At 40.6% G+C, this 26,290-nt stretch overlaps 1 protein-coding gene across 1 annotated transcript in view; it reads right to left on the bottom strand.

The window, feature by feature from the left end:
- The window catches only part of PTPRO (protein tyrosine phosphatase receptor type O), a gene marked incomplete at its 5' end in the record, with an annotated part of 122,979 nt that extends 99,650 nt beyond the window's left edge, over nucleotides 1–23,329 (bottom strand). Inside the window, one exon of the mRNA XM_079304093.1 lies at nucleotides 23,132–23,329. Within this exon, the coding sequence (XP_079160219.1) occupies nucleotides 23,132–23,329 (198 nt within the window). The remainder of the gene's footprint in view (nucleotides 1–23,131) is intronic.
- Between the last annotated feature and the right edge of the window lie 2,961 nt (nucleotides 23,330–26,290).

The following is a 26,290-nucleotide window of genomic DNA, read 5'->3' as shown; positions in this document are numbered from 1 at the left end:
TTTCACTTAATTTACGTGATATTTCTGTTGATAGATCAACCTGGCTTTGAAAGCAAACAGGATCTGGCTTCTACAGGTATATGATTTTAGGAATACTATATTGACAGAACTCAATATCATAGTTCTGAAAAGAAAGAAAGATTCAAGCTGAATACAAAGGAGATAGGATAACACAACCTGGAACTGCCTTTCACTCTAATTAAAAGTGCCCAATAATGTTTATGATCCTTTCCCCTTAGCAGCTGCTGCCAGGTTTAATGCTAATAAAAAAGCACATTTTGGAACACTGCTATTTTATTGCAATCCTCTTCATATCCCCAGCCTTCACAGGAAGCTGTTTAGTGGGTTGAGAAAGGACAAATTGGTGCAAAAGTGAAAGAACCAACTGCAATGTAAAGAGAAAGGGAGTACTCAGTCCCTGAAGTTTGGGAGTGAAGGTCAAGGAGCCTATGAGCTAACCCCAGAAAAATGCAAGACATAAAATTCACCCCTGAATATTGCTGACATTCTCATCTACATCACAGGACTATGGTTTGATGACACCTCACTCACCAGGCTGGTTTTTTGTGGGTGTTTTTTTTGTTTTTTTGTTTTAATTACTTGATGAATTATTTCATCTAAAACCATTTTACACCTTTGCTGTGCCAGCTTCTAAAGGAAATCAGAGTGGAGTCCCTGGAGAGCACTCATCTCCTTGAGATTTCCAACGCTGCTTTGTCACAGTGAAATCAGAAATACACAGAGTATTTCGTGGCTTGAGGCATTTGGTATTTTCATTTCTGGGATGAGAGATTTATGCAAATTCGTACACAATAACAAAAAACTTTGAAGCTTCTAAGATGTCCTTTCACAGCCCAAGGGTTGATGGGAATTTAACATTTCCATTCAGCAGCTTTCCCTTTCCTGTGCATTCCAGCCTCCAAATTTTCATTTTGTGAAATTACTATTAAAATCACATCCTTAAATAATAATTAAGGCCCCTGTTGCATCCCTGTTGGTGCTGGTGGTTTAAACCACAGTTTCTCTCAGGCTAAACTCCTGAGCAGAGAGCTCAGCATGCAGGGCTGTTACCTGGGGGATGTTGCTTTTGGCCCTCTCTGACTTTGTCCTTCATAAAAAATGAGGTTTGCAGAGGAGGAAATTAAACAGCTGTTCTCCAATTGAATTGCAATGAGATTTGAGGACAAATTTCTCACAAACCTGAAAAGATGCAGTCAGGATTGTGCCCTGGCATGCAGGTAAATGAGAAATGCTATTCTGGCTGCTTCTTGCTGCCCAGTGCTGTGCAGATGTGTTGATTTGCTACTGTCTCACAGCTCTCTCCTCACCTTGAAAGGCTAAACCATTTCATTTCTGGGTTTGTTTTGGGATGGTTTCCCCTCCCCAGTTTTATTCTAAGCTGAAATGACAAACCTCTTCATGGTTAAAATTGGCTTTGGGCAATTGGTTACTGAATTAAGCTGCTTTTCTTTAGCCTATTTCTAATCTGTAAAGTCTTTCTTCTATTTCATTTACTTCTTCCCTTTCAAGCAGCATTCAGATTTATACATTTGCCCTATTTTGTCCTTTTTTTCCCTTTCCTTTGTAATGGCTAATATTTGCAATAGTACTGTAGTACTGTTAGAAGTACAATCACCTAGGAAAAATTTCTCCAGAAGAATCATGGTTCTGTACACTTATGTGAATATTCAATTTATGTGAAGACAAAGAGCTAAAAATCTGATAATGCTGGAGTGGAGAAGGTGCCTTTAGCACACCAGTTGGTCCTGAGAGAGCCTGTTCCACCAAGCCATACTTGTGCTGTAAATTATGGATAACCAGGAAGAGCAGAAGTGGGTGGAACTCGTTGGAGGAATGCACAATAACCATCTTTCAGTCTCAGAGACCATCTCCAGCAGGGCACATTGGATATCAGGAAGGTGGTCAATGAATATCCTTCCTTGACAGGTGGAAGCCAAACTGTTAATTCCACTCAGGAGCCAGCCTTACTCTTTGCAAGATTTCTTTTTTTAAATTAAGCCGGATTGAACAAACTGGAAACACTTAAAGAGATTTAACTGTGAACTCAATTTCTAAAAAAAGAGTGTTTTCAGATCATGCTGTACTATTACCATGTTAAGTGTCTTTCTGTATTCTGTTAAGAAAAGCCCCAAATCTCTCAATATCTATTAGAAGAACAATCTTGTTCCCAGTGCCTGGAGAAGCAGGAGGTAATTACAAAACAGACAGAATTGCTGGAGGAAGATAAGAAAAATCATTATGTCACACAACCTTGAATTACATTGATTGCATACTGAAAACTACAGTCTTACCTCTTGTGAGGTCAATGCTAATGCTGCCATCAACTGCACTTGGGAAAAGTTTTGCACAAAGGTTTTACTTATTGGACACCTGGGTCATCCTAAAGCATTTGTTAACATTACAGTAGTTATTAATGAGGTTTCTAATTAAGGTTTCAAGGGTCTCTGTGTAATCATTTCTAATTTACAATAGTGCAGGAGAAATTCAGTTAAAATTAAGATTTCTCTCCCTTCAAATTACAATTGGGGTAGGGAAGGGAGAAATATTTTTGTATCTGTTCATGCATTACACCTTTGCTTGGAAATTTGGAAGGTGCATAAAAGTTTCAAGGTAAAAGCATGGAAATGGCAAAGTCAAAGGTTAATTAGACCCTTTCCTCCTTTCCTCTTCTGCAAAATGTCTTCACACCTCTCCTGTCTCACTTTTTGGAGGACATTTCACAGCTAGCAATACTTAAATTTTCTGCCTGATATTTTTTTTTTTATTTTTTTAAAGACATCAGAAAGAGTAGAGGGGCCCAAACCAGGGAAGTGAAAACATAACACTGCAGTTCTACTACTGCTGGAAAAGAAAAATAGATTTACTTCTTTTTCTTAGACACCCCATGAAAGACCCATGCATGAACATAATGCTCTCTATCTAGTGGTTACAGCAGGAGGAAGCAGAGGATTTTACCCTGGACACAAAATACAGATTCACCCCAAGAAAGTGCCTCTGGGAAGGAATTGCAACACGTGGAGCTGGCTCTGCCTTCAGTGGCATCTTTAGTGTGGATAAGCACTGAGATTTTTGCCTCCAGAATTAACAATTTGGCAGCTCCTTACGCAGAAAATTTAGTTAGGAATAAAGAATTTGCCATCTGTTGATTCTTTCAGGCAAGTGAAAATGAGTCAGCTGCAATTAGAAGAGCTGGTGTCTCCTAAATTATTCATTTTTTGTGGGGGTCCTAAGTGAAATCTGGCTCTCAGGTTGGGGAGGATGTACAAATAACTCAACACAAAACTCATATTCATCTTCCAGGTAGTCTCCAGATAACCCAGCAGTAATTTCCCTTCACTATCAGGTAAATAATAGACTCCCAGGGGGATGGAACTTATATGCAACTTGTCATGTAAGTGGAGATAATTAATTACACTCTTATTTACAGTTTGTCTGATAAGAGCATTAAATGGCAAGTAACTAGAAGAATTCCAAAGTGCTGAAATGTTTGCTCTCACCCACTCAACATGTAAAAACAAGGGGAACAAAATTAATTTGGCATTGCCTTACAGGATGATCCCTCACAGTAATGGGGCTTGGGTTTTGCAGAACAGGAATCACAAAAACATCTTCTGAAGCTGAAATCTAATTTTCTTGGTGCTCCACAAAGCAATAAAGTGCTCTAAATACATCAGCCGCCTTAAAAGTCTTGAAACTCCAATTATCTACTCTGAAATCTTATGTACTCCCATACATTAGTCAGATTACAATCTGAGTTATGTCCTTGATTTTTCTCAATTTTTTTCAATTCAGAAAGTGTTACTGGTCTAAAGCTCTGCTTGTATTTACAGACCCCAGCACGTACATTTGGTGGAAATGAGGAGATTATACATTAACTTGCCCAAACCTTTTCTGACTTCCTTCTGAAGAAAGAGAAGAAAGAACTTTAAGGGTAAGTAGAAAAAAAAAAAAAAGAAAAAAGAAAATAACCAGTTATAATATCCATGTCATGTTCACTTGCACCCTGCTTAAAATTTTGTTCTGGTAGAGCCAGAACATCTGCCACAAGAACATCTGCCTTCACCTCTGACAAGGTGAAGATGAAATGTGAAATGTGTAAGCTGTTCTCACCCTCAGCAAAAATGAGGACCTAAGATTTGAAATTGCAGTCATAAAAGAGAAATAGAGGCAGAGAAAGAAAGAAAGAGAAGGAAGCTGTTTTTATTTGAGCCATGAAAAAGTAATTCCCCAGGATTAGCATATTTTTATATCCTTTGCATATTCTTTTCTGAATTAATTTCGCTGCGTTTTGATAATGATCTTAGTGAGTCCAAACAAGGTGATGCCAAAAAAGTTGTGCTAATAGGAATAAATGGCTCCAAGGTAGTGGAAAGGGATACACAGCCTCTTTTACAGGTTCCTGCTGAATGCAGCTCCAAGGGAGCTAGACTAGAGAGCAAGTGTTGTTGCTGTCTTCTTGTGGCTGTGAGTCTCATCCCTAAAACCAAGGGGGCTGCAGAGGCACTGAGGGAAGGTCAGAGAAAGAGTTTCACCCACATCTGCTCGGGAAAAGCCCAAATTTCACTGGTCCAAATAAACCAAATTAAAGTTGTGTCTGCACAGAGGTGTGAGGATGATCCAAGGCGGAGGCATCATGCTGGAGGGAAATTCTGCTTTTCCACAGAAAAGAGACTTTAGTCTCAGTTACCCACTTCTTGATTTTTTTTTTTTTTTTATGCTAACAAAGAGAAGAGCAACATAAGTGAGAAGGATTCCCATGGGCTAAATGATGATCAAGCTCAATTGAGTGACAGCTCTAGAAATCATAACCATCTGTGAGGTGTGTGTGGAACTGCAAACTCCCTCCCATAAACCCAGCCAGAAAATCTACTTACACTTCTGTGTAAAGCTACTTACACTTCTGTGTAAAGCAGGGGAGACTGGCAGCTAAAATGGAAATATTCACATGGGTATTAACCACTATCATGTACTGCTGGTATTGTTCAGTTTTGCAAAGAGAAAAAAAAAACCACTCCTAGCCACCCAGTTTATTCAATAAATATTTGTTTAAAGTCATATTACCTTAAGATTCAGCTATTACTTTAAGAAATTCCCCAGTTTATGGGTTTTGATGTATGCCTAACTATAAAGTGTGAGCTTTTTTCCCTACTCATACTATTTTATGTATAAGTCTTACATCACTTCATGAATCATAGAAATACATACAGTGAGATCAATTTGAAATAAAAGCAATGTATTATCCTGATTTGAAAAGGAATAGGACACCTGAACCAAAAATGTAGATTATAAAAGTACCTGTGACAAAAAAGCAAGAGAAGAAACAAAAAAATCTAACCACACATTTCATCCCCCAGCACAATCTGCTGACCCACTTCTCTGAAACTCAGGCACCAGAATTGGGTTGTATCCAGGAGGATTTCTGCAAACCTCATCTCCAGCCTTGCTTGTTTCAAAGAGCTGTCAAGTCCATATCACATTACACTTCAAAGACAAATTTCAGACTTTTAGAGGTGCATACCAATTTGGGTTTTTGTCAAACATTAGTAACAATAACAAAGAGAATAGGAAAAATATTATAGAGACTGATGAGAACACAAATATTTTAGGAATATTACATTGAAAGAATGTACAATAAACATGACAAAAAAAAAAAAAAAAAAAAGAGAAAAACCCCACAACAATAAAAAATACTTTCAAGTAACCAAAGAAATCTCCAAAACCCCACCTTTTAGTTCTGTTTAAAAGAGCAACCACAACACTGTGTTAGACCATCAGAATCAAGTAAAGGTATCCAAACTACTAAATGGAACCCAGCAAAATCTACAAAGTGAAACAATGTGGGTTCACTGCAAGAAGCATCCAAGTAGATACATCAATGAAAAAGAAAGAACTTCAAGGCTGATTTTACTTCTGGTGTTAATATTTCAGCTTCTGGGGAAGATGCAAACTAACCTTGTACAACTTCAAATAATTTTTAATAAGCAATTAAGTGTAAAATGGAACAATGCTGTTGTTTCTCCTTGAGTTTAACAGATCTCTGTGCCACTTCCTGCAGCACTTTTCATGGGTTGGATAACACAAATTAAGGGATTTCCAAGAGATATAACCAAAATCAGTGACATTTTCTACCTAGTATGGAGGTTAACAAGTAGGAACCCATGAACAATGAAATAACCAACACAAACCATTTGGAAAACCTCAGTAATCTCAGGAGACCCAAAGGCTAGAGGCTGGTGGAATAAATCACCTCATTAGGTAAGGTAATTATGGACTGTACTCCAAGCCTTATGAATTTATCTGTGACACTGAGGCTCCAATACAGGTGATATTTCCTATAGTCAGAGCTGAATAATCACATGGCTTTGTATGTGCCCTAAAAGCCAAACTATCTCCAAAACAGCAAGTGGAAGGTCTCTCATAAATATTTATTTCATTCATGCTTTCTTGGCTTAGCCTGTACCATGACAAAGGGAAATAGGACTGGCTAAGTTTCAGGCTAGTTTTATCACTAAGACTTCAGAGGGAAATCCTAACTCTGTGATGGCAGCTGGCATCAATTCTGGATGTAAAACATAGGACTGATGCTTTAATATTCACCTCCCATTAATGGTCTTCTAAATGTCTCTCAGACTTTGCAAGCTGCAGTCTGAATTACTTCATTCAAAACTGCTGAAATTACCCAGAAGCTTTCATGATGCTTGTCTGATTTTCACACCATAAATTTTACACCATAACTCCTCTGATTTTTACACCATAAAATCGTACACAGCCCAAAAGATTAAGATATATGAACTTCAGTTATAGCACCCAAAGGACTTAATGAGAGTTTCAAAACTATAGTGGAACCAGAGGCCAAGCAGGTTTCACTGTGATGCTTAATAATTATTAGAAGTACGGCTTGTAATATCTGTGAAAGTTCAAAGTTGTCACTTCTCAAAACATCATGATGCCACAAAGGATCTTGCCATGCACTGCTAGAAAGACTGTACCCCTCACTTTTCTATATAATTTAAAAACACTTTTAAATGACATTTCATTTGAATCATAGTATTCAAGGATGCCAGGTGATTTTCAATGCTACATTTTGTTTGGTATCTGTTGTCTCCAAATCCATCTGCCTTTGCTGTCACACACACAAGAAAAACCATCACAGGACAACCCAAGCCATGAAGGAAAAGGCTCCTGGTCATGTGAGAAACTAGTTTATTCTTTTTTTCTCTCACTTTGCATGATCAGAATGGATTAAAAAATGCAAAAAGTGTTCTCCTGAGGGAGTTAGGCTGGTCACTAACTCAGAGGACAACCCAAGCAAGGAAGGGTTATTTCACCTAATTAAGACAGAACACGGTATTTTAAGACAGAGCATTTGCATTAAAACAGACAATTCAGAATTCTAAATACTGTTGAGTCTGAAATGATGATTGTTAATCTCTCCTCACATAACAATGTTCTACTGACAGACATTGTAAGTCACTTCCTTTTGCTTGCAGTAGATGAACCCATCACTCAAAGTGCTCAATTATAAATCTGAATACAATTTAGAAGGTGAACTTTCTTTAGTTTTATTAAGGGCAGAAGGGCAATGCTGATGATGTAATACCAATGCTAATGCACTACTTATGACTGAAATTTAGTCTGTATTCAGTAAATTGCTCATTCCTGTGATCAGAACAGGCAGCAATTTGCTCTCCTGGATCTTATTCCCTTTCCTGCAAATGCATTAGGTGTGTCATGGGCAGCAGGATACCCAGCTGTAAGCTCTCTGAAAAGGTCATATTAATCTGTAATTAAAAACCTACAACAACATAAAAAGTAAACTCAGAATATTCATTGCATAATCATGACAGGTTTGCAACCTGCAGGTTTACAAACTACAATTAAACAGAGATATTAAATCATTAAATTATAAAAGACTGCATCATTAATTTTCATTTTGCTTTGGAAATGAGATAGATATGAGCAGATGTATGAATACTCTCTACCCCTCAGCTTTTTTAAGAGCCAGGATTTAGTTACTCTTTGTCCCCTGCTAATCTGCAGAGATTCTTCCACTTCAGCAGAAATTCCTATCTGTCTTTATTGAAGTAAAAACATAAAAATAACCACCTGCAGTGCAGAACTGCAGTTTACTAAAACAAATTTCAGGTAATTCCTTTTCCAGGCTTCCAGTTCAGGTCACATCATCTGCTTAATAATGGGAAATACTTTGTACTTCAGCTCCAGACCCTGTTTCAAATGACAGCTGTGTACAGTCTTACTTAATGACAAATCTAGAGAAGGCAACTAAATTCCTACACTTAAAAGGGATTTTGGCCATTCTTTACTGTCTGTCCTTGTTCCCCATTAGCAAAGATGATCCAGGAAATGTGTCACAGGACAGAAAAGGAACAGTCCCACCATCCTTTCCTCACTAATTTCTTGGCTTGCTGCTCCACCTCTGATCATGTTAATGTGACATTAAGGAAACCAAACTGCTGGGTTTGTATAGAAACACACAGGCAGATGTCTCTGAAGGCATTTGCAATTCTTTCTAACACGTTCAGAAGCAACAAGGCAACACTTTTCTCTTAGCTCTAAGATATTCTGCACATGCACAGCAATTTCAGCACTCTCAGCAGGTTGGCTCTGTTGTTTAGTAGCTCCTATGAGCAGTCTGCACCATGAGATATAAAAGAAAAGCCTTATAAAATATGGGTTTGGCCCTGCTACTCTAGCTAAGCCAACAGTTAGCTTGCAGCCCCCCATGTGAAAAATCATGAGAATGAAAGCAGTTAGCACAACAAACTATTCTGGTAAGAGAACCACTTGTACCTGTAAAAAACAAGAAATCTGTCCCATGGAAATCAGTTAATAAATTATGTCAACTATCCTGAAACAGAAAGGTTTAAGGGGTGTGCAAAATGCCATTTACTAAATGAGTTGAATAGCAAGAAAGTTATGAACCAATTAGAGTTACACACAAGGTCTTGAAAACTATGTAATAGAGGGCTGTAACATTGAAGATTGGCTTTTTCTGCATGAGGAAACTGAGTTCCATCTGCTTCTCCTGCAACACCAACCTGCTCTGGCTATCAGACATCCAGAAACTGAGAAATTTGCTTTCACAAAGAGTGATTGGTGTTCTAGCAAAAACTGTAAGATCTCAAAAACAGTGATGTTCACAAGCAAGGTCATTTACCTTGCAGGGAAATCATCCCAGCTTGCTAATAATGAGATTAAATTCCTCTGTGTCATGTGGGAGCCCCACAATTGTTAGTAATGGTGGGTTTAGAGCTTAGGGAAGGCCTTGGTATAAATCACATATCCACAGCAATAGTCCTAGAAAATCTATTTTATGGGCCATCAACCTGTCCTGGTGTAGAGTATTTATCTCCCAGAAAGCTTAGTGTATGATAAATTGAAGAAATATACATAATTCAGACAGGCAAAAGTACCCAAACAAACTTGCATGAAATGTTTCATGTGCAAAGGTAAAGGCAATGGGGGAAGAATAGAAATCAATTTTAGGGTCTTCACAAAGATTTGGAGCTCCCAGTCTTCTAAGATTATAGCACAAATATTTTCTAGACAATAGACCACATATTTCTAAGGAAGTAATAATTTTTAATTTAGGGGGGTGGAAGAAGTTCATTAATGGATGTATTTCTATTTTAGAGTAGAGGATATCAAGCTGTGTGCTGATCCTGTGCTGGGATCCCAGATCCAGCTGGTGGTGGTGCACAGCCAGCACCAAGAGGACATGGAGATTCCTGCTAAGGGACACCCAAAATCTGTCTGCACACAGTCCTGGGACCAGAGGTCCCTTCCAAGCCCAACCCTGTTGTGGTTCTGTGACCAGGATCTGGATCCCAGCACAGCTCCAGCAGGCTGAGCTGAAAGCCACAGGGACTGATGCTGGATTTGGTTAGGTGTGGATAAAACCAGTGTAACAACACTGCTTTAGATGAAGCTCATTTGAATTCACAGTCTAGGTGACAAAGCTCAGTAATTGGCCTTTTTTTTTTCCGTGAGAAATATGATCTCTATTTGAATAACAGCTATCTTCACTAAAATAGTCTTTTCAAGTAATCACAGTCTTTTTGTGACTATTTAGCATTCCTCTGGAAGTTAACTGTGGAGCTAAATGACTGCAAATGGTGTGTGCAGAGCAGCCTTTGCTTTGATTGTTGCAATCCCAAAATGTTTACTGGAGAAATAGGAAGCTAAAAGCAAAATACTGGAGAAATGAGGTTACAGTGTGGGTGAGGAGGGTGTGTGAGAGGCTGGGTGTGAGCCAGGGGGACTGAGCAGGGTTAAGTGAGATGGAGAAGATCCAGGGATGACAAGTGAAGCAGAAAGGGAAGAAGTGAGCTAGGGAGGAAAGAGGACAAGGAAACAATAGCAAGGGGACAAATACTGGAGAGAATAAATGTGAAAAATGGGATGGTATTTCATTCTTGGGAAAACACAGATCTCAGGAAATTGCAACTATTTGCAGGTAAATTCAAATGGTTGCTAGCTGTTGAATTTTACTTGAATGGCTGCCCCTGCCTGCTTTTTTCTTTTAGAGAGCTGAAAGCTTAGGACTGAAGTGCCATTTTTGGAGAATATAAATATTTTCCAGGAAGCTTCTTAGGCTTTTCTTTCACAGCAAAAGCTATAAAAATAATGTTTGTCAGTCAATGCAAACTATTATTTTGCTTTTAAAACCTTCTGAATACCCAATCTCTACAGTATTTCTTGCACACGATTAATAAATAAAACATCCACACACTGCCCATTAAAAAAAAAAATAAAAAAAATCTAGTTTTCAAGTCCTGAGGGAAAAGAGGAGGAAAAGATGAATCTTTTCATAGAAATTTCTTTTAACCATCCAACAACATGCTGCCTCAGAGATGTTCCTCCTCTCTACCTCCAGGACAGTTTCACAAACTGGAAACCAGATTAGCCTACAGGATATCCATGGATAAACGGAGACTCCTGCAGCACTGTCACAAACCTGGGCTTTATAATTTTAAATAAAAACCCATATTTTTTTTTTTATTATTTTAAATAAAAACCCATTTGGCTTCCTTCACAGTCAGAATAGCAATATTTAAACTTATGAATTAGTGCTGGTCAGGAGACACAGACATTCAAAGTGTATTTTATCCTGCCTCTCAAACAGAATGATTTATAGATTGATCTGACTGGTTGCTTTGACACAGTTCCTTTAGCCATAACATCTTTCTGTTCCTCTAATAGCTGAGATTTAGCATTTCAGGCTGTGTACATATGTTGGATAAGAACATAATCCTCAGCTCTGGGCATAGGAGCTCATGGTAAGAGGATGGCTCTGCATACAAATTGAGAGTGCTGAGAAGCAGAAAAAGAAAAATACACTAAACCCTAATATGCATATTATGAAGGCCTTCTGGCATCAGAAGAAATCATCAGTTATTTAGCTTGACATCTTTAGAAACACAGGGACTAGAGAGAAAAAAAAAAAAAAAAAGAGAGAAAGAGAGAAAAAAAAATTGCTATGACCTTTAGTCCAACACTCCAAGCGAGGACTTTGGATAAATTCACACAGAGAAAGAATATGCAAAGAGGAAAAGAGACAAACGTGACTGGACCATTTCTGCAGAGAAAAATCCCAGTGCTGCCACTTGCCTGCCATTTGTGAGAGCACAGAGCTGGGTTTACCAGGGGGGCAGAAGGGGACATTCCTCTCCCTTAGCACAGCACACAGGGCTGAAGGGTGAGTGCTCTGCATCCAGAAAGGATCCACCCCAGGCACCCTCTGGCATCTCTAGACTTTGTGCTTTAAACTTGGAAAAGAGCAGAAAAAAACACCCAACCTGCTGGGGAAAAGCAGAAGTGTCTATGAAGCTCCTGTGTCCACAACTGTCAGGAAATTCCAGTGTTAATAATCTATAAGCCTTCCAAATTATTAATACCAACTGAAATCATGTATTTAAATAGTGCAGGAGAGCTGATCCAGGGGAGGGTACAGAGCTCAGCATAGCTAAGCCTGGCTTTGAAAAAGAGCTGGGATTAGAGCACCAAACTTTTTGAAACCCCAGTATGAGCACAGCTGATGAGCCCTAGGCTGTGCAGGACATTTCAAAATTCTCTCTATCCATTCATTTTCTGTTAAATATAAATACAGATAATATAAATATAAATATAAATATAAATATAAATATAAATATAAATATAAATATAAATATAAATATAAATATAAATATAAATATAAATATAAATATAAATATAAATATGTTTTCTCCTTTTTATTTGTAACCTCATCTGCTTCTGTGTAAGCTCTGCTCTCCAAGACATCCTCACACTCTCTGCTGACACCTTTTAGTTCACATATGGTAAACACACTCTGCAGAATATTCTTGCTTTCCAAAATAAATTAAATTTGGCCTCCTAGAGTCTCCAGGGGATAAGCACCACTTTGTTGCTTTAACAGGTGAAATTAAGAGATTTTTTTTTAATGGTTTTGTGAACTGTAAGATAGGCTTTGGTCTTATTCACTGGAGGATCTGACTCTACAAAGATATAGAATAAAGCCTTTTTAGGGTGGTATTGATTGAAAATCAGGATTCAGGGAAGAGGACTGGAAGATATAAGGGCCATAGGACAATCACCATCTTAGGGACTCTTTAAACTTGGGGAGGTTTTTTGTTTGGGTTTTTGTGGGGGTTTGGGGTTTTTTCTGTTTCTTTTATTTTGTGGTGGGAAAGGGGGAAGAGGGAAGATTGTTTTTTTTTTAAATTCTGTATCCTATAGTTAAAAACCAGAAATCTATATTCTAGCATGGACAAGTAAATATTTAAAAGTATGTGCTAACATAACTTCAAAGTAAAAATCTGTAAATTAAAAAAAAAAAAAAAGCATTACTGAACTCATCCTCCCCTCCAGCATTATAAATCATTAGGAATAAAATCCTAGTACAATGCAGAGTCAGGCAGGAGAAGCTGTAATCACAGCCCAAACTGCTCCTCTGGAGCTCATTAAGTGCATTGAGTCCCTGTAACCTTCTATTGATTTTAGCAGCAGTGCTTCTGTTATCAATACAAAAAGCATAAGAGAAATTTTCAGAAAAGATTCCACTTATTCCCCTGAGACATGTATTTCACCACCTTGATTTATACAAATTTTGGTACCTGGGTGCAGTGAGGACATTGCTCTGCTCCAGCACTAAGCCTGCCAGGACAGAGGGCAGTCCTACAGCAAGAGCCTTTAATTCATATTGCTCCCATTAAAACCTCAGTCAGGTTTTAATGGTTTTCTGCATGCCTAAGACCTAAGCTTGTAAAATATTTGAAGTCATAGTTCTCCTCCCAGAAGTGTAACTCAGAAGAGGAAGGGGAAAAAATGGAGAGGTAAAGAAAAAAGGGAAAAAAGAAATCAAAAAACCTCCTTGAGAATTCTGAACCTGTAAATTGAATGTGCAGTGATGGCAGACACCTGCCTGACTCTGCAGAAAGCTTAAGTGATAATTAAGGTACATTCTAACACTGGCAGCTCTGAGAATTTTATCCTTGATATAATATTGAAAGCTCAAGCTTCAAGGCACTAATAAATGCAAGAAAACAAGCAGAGTTCAGCATAAAGCTTATTACTGTAACCCAGTGTTTGAAATTCTACAAGGAAAGATAGCCCAAATTACTTTAAAATGAGTTTGCAAGACAAGAGAACAGTCAGGTTAATAAAAATTTCATACTTTTTTTATGTGGCAATCCATGATCTTTAGAAGGACTAAATTGGCTGTCACTCCTCTCTTGCAGGGTCCTGCCCAGAGGCGCAGGGGATTCTCCATCCTCACAATGCTCAGAACTCACCCTGACACAGCCCTGAGCCCCCACCTGGCCTCACCCCAGATGCTCTCCAGACATCCCTTCCAGCCTAAATTACTGCACCCAGACTGTTCCACATGTCCCTGCCCCTCTGAGAGGCACAGAGCCCCTCCTTGCCCTTCTGATGACAGCCAGGGGACAGTCCTGGAGCTCCTGCTTTCCCCACACTCCCACTGCCATCTCCTGCCTGCATCTCATGCAGTGAAGTGGGAAACACCAGCCTTACTGCCAGATAAATGCAGCCACAAGGATGAGCAAGCAGGTACCTGTGACTGCCCAGTCACATATAACCAGCACTTGTAATGGAAATAAATCCCTCCCTCCAGGGAGGGGAGAAAGAAATAGAAAAAAAAAGTTTCAGATAAAAATGTAAATGCTCTGATCAGTAGATGACTTTCACTCACAGTACATATTGGCAACACAAAGCTGATCCAATACAATCATTACAAGATATTACTACTAAAAGCCAATCTCCAAACATCTGATTCAAGATTAGCTACCAAGTGCAGAAGGGATGCAAAAATAACCTGGAGCAGAACTGGATCAGACAAAGCTGGCTAGAGATGCTCTGGCACACTCCAAAATGCTGCTTCTTCTTTTCCATTTTGTCTCCTAACCTCATAATGTCCACTAACATGTTTTATTTGTGCTTGAAGTAATGTCACCTGCAATTATTCTGGTCACACCAGTCCTGGTGAGGCCATGGGGAAGCTGCTCCAAGCTGAGCACTGACACAACAGACATTCCAGAATTTGCTTCCTCACCTGGACACTCACTGATATCCTGACTTGGGCTGTCCATCACCTCGTGCCTACCAGGAAAACCTGAGTCTGTGACTCAATTCAGTGCCCATACATGAACTTTGCTCATCTCAGCCCACAATTTGTTTTTTTCTGATTCTCCTCCCCATCCCACCAGTCAGGGTGACACTGGCTATGTGGTATTTGGTTGCCACAACACTTTGCAAAAAGGATCCTGCAGAGTTCAGTTCAATAATGTCTAAATATTTCTTAAAAACCACCAAAACCTAAATGTCATCCTTTTAATGAATATTTAAAATATGGAGTAAATAATGATACAGATCCCATTTAAAGCTGTTGTGAAGCACTGTAGTCAAAGGGCCAAAACTATTTATTTTTCTGCTACTGTCAATTCCTTCTGACAATGCACCCCACTAATTCTTAAGTTTTAAACAGAAATATGTCCATGCAGAAACAGACACTGCTTAGTTAATCTCTACAATTACTCTGCACTTACATCTAAGAATGTACACATCCACTTTTCTTAATGGAAGGAATTCAAAGGGTTTGATTTCAGCATGAGTTCCTCCAAGCAAGAGCAGCTCTCCTACTCAATATAACTTGCAATCACTGGCTGTGCATTTGCCCATTAGAGAAGAATTATTCCAGACACTGATCTTAAATTAATTATCAAATTTTGGTTAATTTCTAATAAGTATATTTTGAACTGTGGCAAAGTCCCTGTTCCCAGAGTGCCCCAATTTCAGGGAGATGGTCATTCTGTAGTTTTCATGATTCCCCCCAATGCTTCTAAAGGAAACTTGATGGGGCTTTAAAGTCCATGGAGTCTTGAGTAAGTTTTCAAAAGGTTTAAAAATAAAAAAAAGCCTTTTTGGTTTAACATGTCATTTTTTGCAATGCAACTGAGAAGCAATTTTATACCAGAGATCATTTTGAAATACACTTAGATATTCACTACATATTAATTTATCTTTCAGAAAAAAATCATAATTTTTCTTGTATTTAATAACTGCTAGTTAATTATGTAAAATCCCATCCCATCTGCTTATTCCTTCACACAGCAAAATTAGAGGGCTTCATTCCATAGTCATTACTCACAGAGTGAGAGCAATTGATTTAATGGACTTCCCTGAAAAGAGATTACAGTATAGGATCCTCTGATATTGATTTTGTGACATCATCATCTTTTCCTCAGAAGCAGACACTGATGACTCAAGAAAATACCAGTACAAGATTAGTCAGGCAAGTTAGAGAAAGGGAGTTATTTTTAAAAACCCCAAACCTCCTAATTTACAGTAAGTTGACTACAATAAAATATTAGCTATGTTCTCTGTTTCAAGTACAAGTTCTCTTTGAAAAAGAAAAGTATCTGAGTGATGTTTCTCTCTTTAATCTCCTGCCCTGCTTACAGTGAATTTCATGAAACTATTGTGAGCTAGAACATTTTTTTGGAGGTTAATGGATTCTCTTTGAAGGAATTAAATTCACATTGATTATTAATTATTTTTGATGTTTTAAACTGCTGTAAATTTCCAGAAACTCTGAAGAACAGCATCCTGTAGGAATCAATACCGAATTAAAAATAAAAAAATAACAAACAACAATCTTAAAAACCCCTCTGCTCATCTCCTGAGGAAAACAATTGTGACTTCTGTTTGGAAGGTAAACCAGCCCTTGGAGAATACCAGCAACTGGCATATATGATAATAATTTCTAAGTTATCTAGAGCATCCTTATTTTGATGTGTCTATCTTCCAGACTCCAGGCAGAGTCTGCAGGTGTTTTGCATACAGAACAAAGCTAGGCACAGCAGTGCTAAGCAAATAATAAATAAATTCATTTGATTGCTCTTGGAAAATGTTCATTTTTTTTTTCCTTAAACCTGCCTTGCAGTACTTTAGGAAAACACTAATTATCATGCTTTCCATGTGTTTTGTTTTTTTCTCCCCAATACTCTCTGCTGTTCCTCACCACATTTAATTGATGTTGGGGTTTTGGGTGTGAGTGGGTTTTTCCAGTGCTTTGTTGGCTTTTCTTCCCTCGCTCAAATTTAACATTTCTTTGCTGTTTGTAAGCAGAATGAAACCATTCCTTCTCATTTAATAGATCAATGAGGAGCAGAGATTTCCCACATTCAAATGACTTCCATATGAACAAATAGGAAATGATCCAGAATAGCTGTGGTGCAGATAAAAGACAAAAAAGCAAATTACACAAAGGGAATGAGACAATTGGGACTGTCTGCCTGCTCTGGGGGCTCCTCTCAGCATTGAAGAACAGCCCCTCCATGGCTGATTATAGGGGATGTGGTGAGGAAATTATTGAGAGCCCTTAAACTTGAAGGAGTTGTTGAAAAGATTGATAAATTAATGACCCCAAAGTCTTGGCTTTCATGTGATATAGCTGGAAACCAGCACAACTGACCTAAGAACCTGCAGGTTTATAGCACACAAAGGAGCTACACTGGTTCAAACCCTTCTGACAAGACAAGAAGTCCCTTGTCTCAACAACTGAGAAAAGCACAGAGGCCAAATCATTGCAAAATCACAACTGTGTAGATGGCAATTAACCTTATCTGTTTTTACAGACAACATAGAAAGGAATTTAAGATTTTTATCCCCCAAGAGGTTCATATCTACCTCCTGTTAAATCTCAGGGCTGACATAGAATAATAGCTCAGAGTGGTTTTATTCAGTTATCTGCCTTCAGCTCCTCTGAAGTGCTCAATGCTTGTGCTTAAATACCATGCTCACATTTTGCCATCCCCAATATTCTGTTTTCAAATATCCCACTTATTCTCTTCTCATGTCCATGCTACCATCTCAAGACCAGCATACTTAAAGCTTAAAACTTCTCCTGCTAACTCTCTTTCCTGTTGCTGTCAGCTGTGTCACCAACTTTCCCATCACCCACATTTACTGTAAAGCATTTCTTCCCTAAATCCATGCATCCAACAAGAAGGGAAACTGCAGAGCTTGTCACACTCATCCCAGCACAGCCCTGATGCAAAGTGCTATATTTATGGCAAGCCAGACACGATGCATATCATTTTATTTCTGGAACTCCCTCTAAAAGCCACCATAATTTCCCAGCACAAGAGTGAGGGGGTTCCAGAAATGGAATGCATCATGTTTGCCTTGCTCCAAAGATGGCAAACTCCTTCCTCAGGAGTTGCTCCCTTCACTGGCTGCCATTCATTCAAGATTGCAGGGTGCTATGAAAAGCAAGGTAACCTTTCTGTTTCAAGTATTTCCCATTCTCTATTCATCTGTTACACTCCATATGTGGCAGCTAGCATATGTTGCCACATTTGTCTCAAAGATTTTCCCCTTTTCAACTCTGCATCGATAGAAATTTAATAAGGAAAAAAAAAAAAGCTACAACTTTCATGTGCAAAACATTTAATAAACCAGTCTCTTAATTTTTATTAGTGCACTTGGAGGTACTCAAGCCTGTGTAAAGATTTTCACTTCAGAATATTCTTAATATTTATTAAAGTTTTCTTTTTTTCTTAACCTTGCAACCAATTCAGTTTTGTCTCAAGGATACAATCTTTAAAAACTTGAGTAACAAAAATGGAACCACTAATTTACTAGAAGATAAGAGTGCTCAGGGTGACAATGCATACTTCTCCAATGAAAAATGCAAATAATTTTAAAGAACACTTAGAATCAAAGTTAGCTATGAGTCTTTTAAGTTCTTCAGCAAACAGACCTGTTTTCAAAGGTTTATTTTCTGACATTTATTGTCCTGACTCATCTGCCTAAGTAAAGAAAAAAGCTCCCTTCCTCAATGCTGAGACTGTCTGGTAAAATAAGTCTCAAGATGGATTTACACAAGGCTCTGTTGAGTTTAACATTCATTCTGAAGCTCTGTAAGGTCAATTCATGATCTGCCTGGATTGCTCTGTGTGGTGACAGCAGAAATGCAGGGATGAGTGGGATTTTCAGGTTCAGCCAGCACTGCCTGAGAGCCCTTCAATGAATTGCCAGGGGACCACCCCAGGTAAGTCTGTGCTCAGCACAGCCCATCTCAGCCTGGATGAGGGATCACCCTCCAGTGCAGCTGCTGACCCAGGTGATACAACCTAGAAATTGCCTTACTGACCTTGTGCAATCTGGGTCTGGGGCTCATAACTCCTGCAGGCAAGAAAGATCTTAATGGTCCACTGTCACTGCATCACAAGGAAATCTGCCAAAGGGTAATGGAAGACTCTTATTTCACTGGCAGAGAGGGGTTTGCAAGTGCCTTCTGCAGTTCTGCAAACATGACTTGGCACAAGCATCCTCTTCTTTGGCTTTGCCCTCCAGAATCACCCTGATCTAGTTATTATCCATGAAAATAATGAAATGACAGAGAACACCACTTGTAGAAGTTTTGAGCTGAGGGTGACTACTTGTAATAAGCTTTTCTAAAAAGAAAAGTCTTTGCTTTTCCTGGGAGAATGCTTTTCTCTCTCACACAGGCTGGACAGTCCCAGAGTAGTGGTAGGAAGAAAAGACTTTTACCTCTGGGCCTGTCCCATCAGGAAAAACCCTTACATTTGTTTTGCAAGCAAAAACGAGGTGGCAAGGTAGGTTTGGGTCTTTTTCTATTGGATTTTGACACTAGTAGAAAACATGACCATGAGGAAAGAAAACAAAACTTGTGTCAATAACACCTTCAGTCACCATCTCTTGGAGAGAGAAGAGATGCCAAAAGGACTCCATAACAAAATAGAAATTATGTGTTCATTGCTTTTCCCAGCAGGAAGAAGCAGGAGTGACACACTGGGGCTCTCAGCTGGGTGATCAGCCTCTCTCTTAAAAAGGTTTTTCCCCCAGAAAAAGGCAGTACTCTAATAGTAAGTTTTGCTTCAGATTATTAACTGAAAATGTAGGTATTCTTGAAAATTACACCAGTAGAAACATATTTCCTTTGTTGGGTAAGGTTTAGTAAAGTCTTACAGAACCTCAGTCTCTTTGAATGTCTTGATCCATGTAAAACTGAATTGAGACCTCAGTGTGATGTCAAACTACAAAAACTGATTTAGCATTGGACAAAATTCTACCCTGCTAGACACCAAAAGTTGTCCTTGCTAAGAGAAACAAAGAGGGTGTTGCTGATTTAAATGAAGAGCACATATAAGACTGATAGACAAAGACCTCAATCTCCTGGAAATAAGAGATACATTATTTTGCTTACAGAAAATGTACCTGAAGAGTGCCATTGCTCCTATTTAGCCTGGACGTGGAAGCACTGTGACAACCAGTTTTCTCATTATTTTCCTTCTGAGAGCCTTGCTCAGAACATCTTGGAGGAGCAGACTGTAAGCAATGTCCCACCATCAGGTTTGGCTTGTCCAAGGTGCTTTTGTCTTCTATTAAGCTATACCTCCTCCCCCAGAAATAATGCAAAGCAACCTTAAATCTCCCAGGTGCAAGCTACCAACATCATGGGACATCTGACACATCCAAAGCTCAGTGTACTCATGAGTAAGGGAAGGTTGGGAAAGATGGGAAACAACATCAGCCACTGCAATGAGGGAATGTGTCTACTTTTTATTCTTATTTGTTTAGCTGAGGTACAGCTTTTCCTTTGGGCTGTGCCCAGCCCTGCCTTTGCCATGGCAAAATGAGATGATTACAGAGCAAGCTGCTGAAAACTCTGCCTTGCAGCCATTCTGACTGAAACAAACTAACAGAGAACACAGACCCACTGCAAAAATGACAATATTTTAAGAGATTCCCACAGCAGCATGGTTGGAGCCTTCTCTGAAGCAGAACACAGGGCCCTGCTCTCCTCTCATAAACACTGTGAATCCATCCTGGTGTCTGAGCTCACACACAATGCCTTTCTTCTGCTCATTTCTCAATTAGCCACCTCACAATAAAAAACTGCTAAAGAAGGAGAATGGTAAAGGTTCAAGATCATGTTGATGTATTTCCAAAAATAATGCACCTACCCTGAAGCACAGAAAGCAGCCACATCACACTGTCAAAGAAGGAACTAAACCTTCTTAGCCCATGGGCAGCCCTGTCAGGCACATGGCATGCAGAGGGCAATATAATAACCCTGCTCTGGCCACTGGCCCTTGCAGCAGCCTCAGAGAGCACCAGGAGTTGGAATAAGTTGGCACTATTACCTCACACAGTGAAATAATGACAACTGGAAGACAAGAGAAGAGAAAATGTGCTTGGAGCAGCTTTATCACTTTGCAAAGTCTGCTGATGATTTTACAAATTGCCAGATGGGCATCAAGGCCACATCAAGCAGATTCAGCTTAGAAAGTGCCATTTGGGCTGCTAACACTGAGAACAGATCAATTTTGCCTGTCTTCAGATTCATCATTTCAATGCCACTGCTTTCTCAATGAGATTAACTTCCAGGTGAAGCACCAATTTAATAAATCCAGTCTGCTTCATCTTAGCATTGCTTCAACAAGTTGGTAGAGCTAAACAGCACTCAGCTGGGGAAATGCCTTGTTTTGAAATGAGTTCTTCCCAATTATTTGCCACTGAAAAAAAAATTACACAGATCTTGAAGAATGTTCAGTGTCTCAGGCTCAGGAAAATGGTCCTATTGTGGTGATCTGAAACAAGCACTGTTCTTGCTGCCCCAAATTCTTTCCTGTAAGCAGACTGACTCTCCTGAAACCTCATTTCTTTTATTGTATTGTCCAGTAACAATGCAAAGATAACTAATTACAGTGGGCTTGTTCTCCAAGCAAAGCCATAATCCTGTCACACAGGGAGCTACTGATTCACCTCTGTCTGAAGCTGCAGCTTCACCTTCTCTTATACTCCAAAACTCTGCTATCTAAACTAAAGCTCATCAGTTTCTTTGTCCTCCCAGCCCTGGGTTTATTTAGCTGAGATGGTTATTTTCCAACAGAATGAAAACCTTGGCTACCTTCAAACCTTACCCAATTACTTGAGATTTATTATTCATTTAATACAGATTTAAGCTACCTATTTTCTGTCTTACTTTACCACAGCAGTGCTAGTAAAAAAAAACCAAAATAGAGCACATAAACACCCTTTTTTTGTTGTTGTTGCCTTTAAAAAGCCAGGACATATAGTAATGTAGATTCCCTAATTGTGGGATAAAACAGCTACTTAAAACTGTATGCACTTCCACATTTGTGAAAAAACTAGAAACTTCATCTTTCTACTGGGCCATAACATCCAGACTTACTGGACTTACCTAATTTTTATTTTTAAACTACCACACTCCATGGAACAAAATTATGTCTGTATATGAACATTTCATCTTGCATAAATGTATGTTTCAGCAGTTATGAAAATGAGACAGCTGACAGTTGACTACTATATGTGAACAGATGCTGCAAAGCTTCCCTTTAAATAGTTCTGTCAATGCAATGTCAATTTTAGAAGCGACACCACTGCTGTTCTAGGACATGATCCTGCAAACTCTTACTCACACAGGGAGTCCTGATGATTTCCACAGAAGATTTACATTTATAAGGCTCTGAAAGGTCAGGTCCTTAGTTGCAGAGCTCTGCTTAAGAGTGACTGACAAACATACAACAAAGTATTAGTGGTGCTGAGCTCTGCTCCTTAGGGCAATGACATTTGCAGCCAGCAGTATTCACCTGGGCACTACATACATTTCCTTTAAGAAGTTACACGAAGCACATTAAATAAACTCAAGGAACTATTAAATGAGCTAAAGCGTAGAGATAAAGAATGTCATGTGGAACCAAGCTCGCGGTACGAAACAGAACTTTGAAAAATTAATCTGCCGAGAAGACAGGCTGAGGTTGAAACAGGAAGGAACTGTTCAGCTGTGCCACGACAAACCCAACACGATCCTGCAGCCGCCCCTTTGTCAGCAGCATCTTCACCGGCGGCTGTCTGGCAGGGGTGATGGAGTTTGGGGATGGAAGGGAGCGGGCGGTGCTGAAGGACAGCGCAGCGCTCCCCAAAACGGGGACCCCAAAAACGGGACCCCAAACGCACTTGGGAGCGGGCAGAGCACGGGGGTCAGCGCCGGCACTTTGGGAGGGATGTGGGGACACAGGGAGAGCATCTCAGCCCAGGGCAGGGCTGGTGCACTTTGGGAGGGATGTGGGGACACAGGGAGAGCATCTCAGCCCAGGGCAGGGCTGGTGCACTTTGGGAGGGATGTGGGGACACAGGGAGAGCATCTCAGCCCAGGGCAGGGCTGGTGCACTTTGGGAGGGATGTGGGGACACAGGGAGAGCATCTCTGCCCAGGGCAGGGCTGGTGCACTTTGGGAGGGATGTGGGGGCACAGTGAGCGCATCTCTGCCCAGGGCAGGGCTGGTGCACTTTGGGAGGGATGTGGGGGCACAGTGAGCGCATCTCTGCCCAGGGCAGGGCTGGTGCACTTTGGGAGGGATGTGGGGACACAGTGAGCGCATCTCTGCCCAGGGCAGGGCTGCAGCTCCTTCCCAGCGCTGCCCCGCGATCCCCGCGGGAGCACAAAGCGGCGCACACAGACACACAAAGAGGATGCTCGGGAGGGGGCCCGCACCCTCCCCTTCCCTGAAGGCGCTTACCTTCAGCAGCACAAAGAGCCAGAGCAGGCAGGAGCGGGCCCCCGGGGCCCCCCTCCGGCGGCGGTCGGGCATGGGGGAGCGGGGCGGCTCCCCCCGGGGGGGCCGCTGCTGCTGTGGCCCCGGGACCCCCGGCTGTGCCCCCCGGCTGCCGGCGCTCGGCCCCGAGCCGTGCCCGGCAATGGCGAACCGCGGCTGCATCAGGCGGCCGGCGCGGGCATCCCCTCCGAGCGGCGCATCCCGCCGCCCCCCGCCCCTTTTATTTGGGGTTTGCGGCGGGGAGGGGAGGACGAGGAGGAGGAGGAGGAGGAGGAGGAGGAGGAGGAGAAGGAGAAGGAAGAGGAGGCGACGGCGGGTGCTGTCTCCCCTCCCAGGAGTTTGGGCGATCGCGCCGCTCGCCGGCTCCGGCGGAAGGCGAGGGCTGGGAGATGATGGAAGGTGGGAGCCGGGAGATGATGGAAGGTGGGAGATGGGAGATTGGAGGTGGGAGATGGGAGATTGGAGGTGGGAGATGATCCAGGAGCCGCCGCCCTCGCCCCCCGCACCGCCCTGCCCCAAGCCCTCCCCTCCGCGCAGCATCTCCTCCCCGCGGGCAGAGCACAAGGCGGCGGACAAAAAGGCATCCTCACCGCCCACCAGCAGCCCTTCCCCGATGTCTTTTTGCCTGTCTTGGCCGCGATCGGGGGACAGAAATGCCGCCAGCATCCCTGGTACCCGGCTGGAGGGCAGGGAAAGGACCGGCGGGAGCAGGAGCTGGTACCCAGGGACCGGCACAGACACCACGCACAAGCTCCCTATGGATGTGCTCAGCAGTCCGGTTAAGCCTGTGGACAGCTCTTCAAATGTTCGAGCTGCAGGGCTGAACCTGCACGGCTCATTCTGTCCCACAAGGTACTTGGACCCAGGGATGCGAGGGGAGCGCAGAAAACTGAGGTCACCTCCCTCTTTCCCCCACATCCCACCCAGAGATCCTGCAAGTTAATTACAGCCATCTCCAAAAACACCTTAGCAAGAGTCTTGCTTAGGACGATGTCCCCAGAAAAAAACAAAAAAAACAAAAAAACCAAACCAAAACAAAACAAAAAAACCCCCAACAAAATCAACCAAACATAAAAACAACCAAACATTTCGAGGAACCAAACCAAAATCCCGAAGCACTTAAACACCTTCCCTATCCAACCACCACGATGGAAACAGTCTTTCCAAAATGAGACTACTCAGAATCTGGTTTGTCACAGACCATGCTCTCACTCACACCAGTATCTATTAGGATGCATCCTTGCTAACACTGTCAGAGCTACAACAAAGATCAATTCAAACAAAATAGGATTGCAAGTGTGATAGATGATAAACAGCTGTTAATCTCTAACACTGCCTGGGGCCTTAAACTTCAGAGCAACTTTGGATCTAGGTATAGAGTCACAACTTAGAGTACCACCATCTCACTCTTCCTTAAAATAAACCAAGTGGCAGCTAAAAGTAGATTCTGGGATGATTTTCAGATTTTCTAAGTCATTTAGGCAAGATACACTCTATCACAGTCTTGTGGGAATGTCCTTTAAACCAAACAATTACAAAGCTGTGCTCTAACAGCACTGTTAAATTAGACAATAATGAATCTGTGTTTCAGAGCACAGCCCAGCTCATACATGGCATATTTATGATTTCCTTATAATTTGAACACTCAGTCAAAAAAAGGATTGATTTCAAAGTGGCCAAAGCCAGAGGGGGATGTGCTTATTTTGTTCTGAAATGGGCCCTTGAGCAAAGATTTGCCACACTTGATGGGGATTAAACCAGAGAGTGAAGGAGAAACTCAGGCCCCGTGTAGATACTGGCACAAAGCCTAAATTTAGAAATCCAAAAGGCAAATGCTATTCATGTGTTCATTTATAAGAAGCTGGGGAGATGAGAGACATATTCAATGCTACCAGTGAAGGACACAGACTTTTCTTGTGTGCTCACCACTCTGGTAGCATTTGAAGCATTATCTGAAATGGGTATGCAAGGGGTTAACCAGAGCTAAATTTCCTTCAGTATTTAGGTTTAGGATGAAGAGAGGTTATTTGAAAGACAAAGATGTGAATTTCTTTATAAAACTAGAATTTTGCCAATATTTGAGAGCTGTAGAAGGAATTTTAGACTGGAAACCTCTTGTTCATTAAGTAAATTGAACTTAAACAGTCAATGATTTTTGTCCCTAGGGCTGTATGCTTCTTTCTTCTCCAGTATTCCACTTATTTACAAACATTTAGACATTAAAATGAAGATGGCATAAGCAAGGCTAAAGATTAAAGATATTTAAAAGGAAAAAAAAAAAGAAGTACAAAAATTCTAGTAGCATTTTAGCCTCAGGACAACACTATCAGAATCAAAGAGAGTGAACAACAGCTGAAAGAAGTGAGAAACATTTCTGCAATGAAACCTTCAATAAAGTACCAAGATAATAAAGTTTTCTGATCTGTCTCTTCAAGCTGAGGAAAATGCAGCCAAGAGAATTCAAGAATTGCATCCTTTATGGGGGTCTAGCATTACTCAGCTTTTTGAAAAAAGGCCAGTGCTTTGGAATATTCCAATTTGTAAACAGAACCTAATCCTTCAGAAAAATATACAAAGCAGAGGCAAAAAAGAAGAGGATCTATGAAAACAGAGTCACCCTTATTTGTTTCTAGAACTTAAACAATAAAAAACAGCCAGCCTATTAATAAAACAGCAAAGCTTGACAAATAGAGACATTGAGATAACTTTTACGTGCTCATGGAAAAAGAAACAGGGTAATTTGTTAGAGGTCAGTTATAGAGAAAGACATGGGTGCTCTATAACCCTCTCTATGAGCCCAGGGGGAAAGGAAGTGCTCAGCAGAATATCTCACAAATTGGAATTTCATTTATTTGGATGAACAGCAAACAAGAATTTGAGAAAAATTAAAAAAAAAAAATCAGAAAAAAGGGCTCAAATGGGAAACATTTGTTCTGGAGTTAAACAGAGAGGGGCCTGACAGAGAGATTCCTAACGTGGTATTTTGGTACAGGGTTCTGTTTCTACTCACTAGATTTACTGCAAAAGCTGGGCAAGAATTATTTCCTAATGTACAATGTGCAGGAACATGATAAAGTATTTCATTATAATATAGATATTCTATGTATAATATATAAAGGTATC

Source organism: Erithacus rubecula (genome assembly GCF_903797595.1).
Source record: "Erithacus rubecula genome assembly, chromosome: 4".
Lineage (NCBI taxonomy): Eukaryota > Metazoa > Chordata > Aves > Passeriformes > Muscicapidae > Erithacus > Erithacus rubecula.
The sequence above is the reverse complement of the archived record's forward strand: the minus strand, read 5'-3'. Positions and strand labels throughout refer to the sequence as shown.